The sequence below is a fragment of the Pan troglodytes genome, chromosome 6 (genome assembly GCF_028858775.2).
Source record: "Pan troglodytes isolate AG18354 chromosome 6, NHGRI_mPanTro3-v2.0_pri, whole genome shotgun sequence".
Taxonomy (NCBI): Eukaryota; Metazoa; Chordata; class Mammalia; order Primates; family Hominidae; genus Pan; species Pan troglodytes.
Genome location: NC_072404.2, coordinates 159,151,941 through 159,157,578, shown reverse-complemented (window position 1 = coordinate 159,157,578; position 5,638 = coordinate 159,151,941). Strand labels below are relative to the sequence as shown.

The window sequence follows — 5,638 nt, the reverse complement described above, 5'->3', positions numbered from 1 at the left end:
TGCTTTCTTGATCACTAGAGCAGAAGGGATCCATTCCCTTCTTGAAGGTTTTTTGGCTATATCTTTATTCATTTCATAACTCAGAAGAAAAGGACCGAGAGGCAGACACTATGGTGACCCACCCAGCCTTCCAGCACAGCCATGGAGGCCCCAGACCAGTCCATCTCTCAGGAAAGTCTGTGGAACCCAACCTACTTCCCTCCACAGGGAGGGATAAGGCCTGGGTAGTGTCTGTTCCATCTTGACACCATACACTTCACACTTCTTAACTCCCTGTCTACAGGAGTCATCTTATGAGGACTCAGCAGGAGCACATGGTCTTAAGCCTCAACAGACCAGACCACAGAATCTGATCCAGATTGGAGATCCAGTTTCCTTCTAACTTGGTTTGCTCTTGATCCAAGAAACAAGTAGTGCAAAGAATAGGTTGAAATATAGGCAGGGGACACGTTGTATTTCATTAAAGCTCATCATAAGTCAATGATCCTTGAAGCCCACACAGAGTGAGTCATTCATGTCAGTATCTTCAACATTACACCGTATACAGCAATAACTTTTCTAATTAGTGAACTAGGTCATCAAGGCCTAATGTCTGGGTAACCAGCCTTGAAATTTTTACTATAATGATAATGATGCAATTTCCTCTTTTATCTGCACCTATGCTTCAAAACTCAGTGATCTCCACATTTTTCCATTTGATATTTACCGTGAGCTGACCTGTCTATACTCACCCAGCCTGCTGAGCTCAGCCCTGCAGGCCTAAGACCACTGTCACACCCTTAGTTCAGATTCCTCTCGTGTCTAAATGGCATTAATGGAGCAGCCCACTAGATTGACTTCTTGCTTCCATTTTTTTATTCCTCTATCTCATTTGCCAGTGATATTTCAGAAATGTAAAATTTATCAAGCCATTCTTCTGCTTAAAAATCATTACTGACTTCTGGCCGGGCGCAGTGGCTCACGCCTGTAATCCCAGCACTTTGGGAGGCCTAGGCAGGTGGATCACGAGGTCAGGAGATCGAGACCATCCTGGCTAACACTGTGAAATCCCATCTCTACTAAAAATACAAAAAATTAGCTTGGCGTGGTGGCAGGCAACTGCAGTCCCAGCTACTAGGGAGGCCGAGGCAGGAGAATGGCGTGAACCCAGGAGGCGGAGGTTCCAGTGAGCCAAGATCGCGCCACTGCACTCTAGCCTGGGAGACACAGCAAAAGTCTGTCAAAAAACAAAATCATTACTGACTTCCCATTGCTATTAGGATATAGTTGAAAGATAATGTGGCATTCAGTGCCCGCCATGAACCAATGCATGCCTACCCATCCACTTCATCCTCACTACTTCTCACTACTTCCTCACTCTTCTCTGCCCTACAAGTGCAGCTTCCAGATATTTCTGGATACTCAAGTCTCGCCCTCTGCACTTTGGCTCAGGTTTTTCCTTTCCTCCAGTTCCTTTTCATCTGGATAACTTGCTCTCACTTTCCTGGTCTCAATCTAGACATTTTATGTTGTTTTGTTTTAACAGGAAGACTTCTGTGACACCCCTGATGGGCTTACTCTATCTGTAATATTTACAACATTACTTTATAATTGCTTCATTATCCATCATCCCTGCTATGCAGGCCAGAATTGTACCATATTCACTACAGAGTCTCCAGAACCATTCATTGTCTGTGACACATACTAGACACTCCATTGATAATGCTTAAGTTAACACCAATAGAAATTTTAGTTTGCTGCCATTGACATTTTTGGGGATGCTTGCCTACCTTGCAAAATTTAAGATAGAATAGTAATTAAGGTAAAATTGATATTTCAAAAGGGCTTTGGATTATATGAACCTTCATAAATACCTGAGGATCTGTGACAACGTGGTCACCAATGGAAGAACAGAAAATTAACTTACTGAAAGAAGAGACAGGACTTAGGTTACTTCAAGCAAGTGAGATGATCAGCTACTATCATAATTTTTCTCCTCTTTCCCCTTCTTTACCTTATATATTTGTTTCTTCTTCTTTTGTATTATTTATAAATTTTAGCAGCAGTGAGGCCCACTCTCGAGCTCAGATGACTAGGTTTAGAAAGTTGACTAGTGCCCTATTGTATGTGTGAGAAGAAATAAGAAAAGTCCTTAATATGGAAGCTTGAAGGTAACATTTGCACTGGTGAGGCATCTATCCTGACTCCTCAAAATTCATGTTAAAATTGTCTTCTCTTTCATTGGTATTGGCTGAAGAGTGTCATTTCTTAGATTAACTTGTCTTTGATGTTTTATAAATTATCTCATAATTTATTGCTTATTTTGTTTCTAAACATTAAAAAATGGAGTTTGTGAATTTTCCTGAGATTGGACAATTTTAATATGTTAAATGATGCCTCTTATACAGTAAAATTTCTCTCAAACTGAGTGCTGTGAAGTAGTGCCTGAAACTTAAATTTTCCTTGGCTAATAATAGTCTTCATTACAAACAACTATTTTTTAACCCTATCAGAGCAAAACAAGAACTTTCGTTGATATTTCTTCACTGAATTACCTCCAGCACTCAGAGAAAGACATTTTGTTCACATTTAGAAGGTCCTGCACAAAATCATTTTAATAAGCCTTGACAAACAACATCCTTCTCGGAACGTTGACACATAATTACTGTATGTGGCTACATAAACAACCAATTATTTTCAGTGAGTCTTCAAATGTGAAAATGCATTTTGTTTTCAATGCAAACACTACAACCTTTTACAAAATGTCAATAAATAAGAACCACTGGTCCAAGGTAAGATGTATGAATAGGTCTACGGTTATAAATAATGTGACAAACCAAAACAGTAAGTAGTACTTTTTTTCAGTTTTTATCAGAACATAAGAGTGGAGATTGAGAAATTGTGGAAGGTTCTGTTACAGCAGTAGCTAACTCCACTAATCATACTGCTGGGATATAAAATTATCCCCACATCCCACACCCCATCCAACTCAACCACTCAGCCTCCTACATAACATCCCAGTACATGTTACATCATCTCCTTCCCGGTTGCCAGAGCAACATAGTTTATCCCTGCCATATCTGAGCTGGGTGGAGAAAAATGAGGCAAAGCTTTTTCTCAAAGTGATGTTCATGAGTCAAGTTGCCAGCTTGGATGTTAACCCAGAGAATTTCTCTAATAGTTTATGCCAGGCCCCCTTCACCTCTTTATTCCTTAGACTATAAATCACAGGGTTCAGCAGAGGCATAACAATGGCATAGAAGACAGAGATCAGCTTCTCTTGAAGGACTGAGGGACCAGAGTGGGGCTGGATGTAAGTGAAAATCGTTGTGCCATAGCACAGGGCAACCACCGTGAGGTGAGAGGCACACGTGTGGAAGGCTTTCTTTCTTCCTTCTCTAGACTGGATCTTTAGGATGGTGGAGATGATCTGGATGTAGGACAAAAGAACCAGGCAGAAAGGTGTCATCAGAAGAACAATGCTAGACACCATGATGGCAGCCTCATTGGAGGAGGTGTCCACACAAGCCAGCCTGACCACAGCTAGGAGTTCACAGGATATGTGATCAATAAACTTGTTAGTGCACATGGGCAGCTGAAAGGTGATAGCAGTCTGTACAAGAGAGTTGATGAAGCCACTGACCCAGGATGTGATGGCCAACCTAGCACACAGCCCTCCATGCATGATGGCCGAGTATCGCAGGGGGTCAGACACAGCCACATGGAGGTCATAGGCCATCACTGCCGGGAGAAGAGACTCAATCCCACCCTAGGCCAGGGAGAAAAATAACTGGGCTGCACAGCTCTGGAATGGGATGGCTTTATGTTCTGCAAGAAAATGTGCCAGCAGCTGAGGGACTATGCTTGTGGCATGGGAGATATCAACAAGGGAGAGGTTGGTGAGAAAGAAATACATGGGAGTGTGGAGTCGGCTGTCCAGTCTGATCAGAAGGACAATGAGACAGTTCCCCAGCACTGTCATGAGGTATGTGACCAAGAACAGGGAAAACAGGGATATCTGAGTGCACCAGTCACTGGATAAGCCAAGGAGAATAAATTCTCTCACCCACATCTGGTTATCTATTTCCATTTAAAAATGTGAGGAATATTAATCTGCAGAAAGAGTCAGAAAAAAACAGAAGCTGTTGAATCAAAGAATCATAAGAATAACTTCTTAGGAATGCATACTGTATACGACATTCCAGCCTTGGCCAAATATTTTAGATAATTCATAAGGCCAAGATGACAGGCTTGTTTCCAACATACACTATATTTACTTTGCATTACAGAGACAGTAGTGCTTTCATAAGGACATGATGTGGACTCAAATAAGCCAGTTAAAGCCTGTAGATAATGCAGTGCAATTTTTGGAAGCTTTACCTCTTTACTAACTTACCTCAGTATCCAGGGCAGGGAGTTTGTTTTCTGATGATGTCAGCAAAAAGGAAGAATAGAAAGTCCCAGGCTCTACTCTTCTCCACAGAATATTCAACTAGCAACTATCCCCAGACCAGAATATCTTTTTTAAAACTCCACTACTTGGACACTAACGTCAGACAACCACAAGGTACATGGAATGAAAATTGAATTAGAAGGCTAAGAAGCATAGTTTCACTTCAACCCTGCCACCTTGCCTCCTGCCAAAGTCAACACAACACCAGACAAAGAGGGTTTTCCTGGGCCCATGGTTTTTGCAGGAGGAAAAGAAAACTAGAGGCAGTCATTCAGCATCTCTAGTTTTCCAAGATGCTTCTCAGAAATCCCCCTCTGGGCTTATCTCATGGAGAACACTGGGAGTAAGAGCATAGCTAGACTACCTGGTGTCAAGTAGAAACAAAGAAAGGAGGCAGAGGTCTTAGTGACCAGCACACAGATCATGGCGTTACCTCTGTGTTCTTGCTAGCTGTGGTGCCCAATCCGAGACACTAGTCAACTTCATAGTTCATTTACAAAGCTAAGCTGGTCATCTTCAGAAGCATGGTGGGAAGTACAACCTAGCTTGAGGCCTTAGATAGCTAGTCCCCGTGTCCAGTCTCAGAGCCCACACCAGTGACCTCTGCCAAGACAAGGAGATACACACCTCCACCCATTTCAGAAACACACATGAGGTAGACCTGCTTAACCCAGGAAGTCAATCCATGGCTCTACTCAGCTAAAAGGCCCCATCAAGGACATCTACATGCCTTTCAGAGAAGCATGAGGGCTAGACCTGTTTGACCTGGGAAGTCAAACTCAATTCAGCCAAAAGCCCATCTTAAAGGGAAGAAACCCTACAAGGAAGCTCCACCTTAACAGGGAAGCAACCATCAATTGTGTTTTTCTGAGGGTAGCCTCTGGCCTCAATCATTCTAAGCAGCAACTTCTCCTAACTTTGGAGTTCAGCCTACAGCCCTGCCCAACTGCAAATCCCAGAAAGCATAATTTTCCAGCCAGGGAATAAATTCTGTGACTAGTCTGACCAGAAGCCATTGCAGTACCCAGTCAGTAGCTCTGTGTGATAACAGAGCTCAGCCAGTGGTCTTGCCAGACAGCAGGTCCCAGTCAATAGCCCCAGCTAATATCAGAGCAAAGACAGCATCCCAGGCAGGTAGAAAATCCACAGTTAGCTTTGCTTGCCCAGGGCCATTACCAGCTGGCCCTTGAAGAATTACAGGCTACA

The 5,638-nt window shown here is 42.8% G+C and overlaps 1 protein-coding gene across 1 annotated transcript; it reads right to left on the bottom strand.

The window, feature by feature from the left end:
- Positions 1 to 3,115: 3,115 nt before the first annotated feature.
- Positions 3,116 to 4,069, bottom strand: OR2F2 (olfactory receptor family 2 subfamily F member 2). The gene is given in 1 exon segment (XM_016958600.3): positions 3,116 to 4,069. A coding segment is annotated over 1 exon segment (954 nt).
- Between the last annotated feature and the right edge of the window lie 1,569 nt (positions 4,070 to 5,638).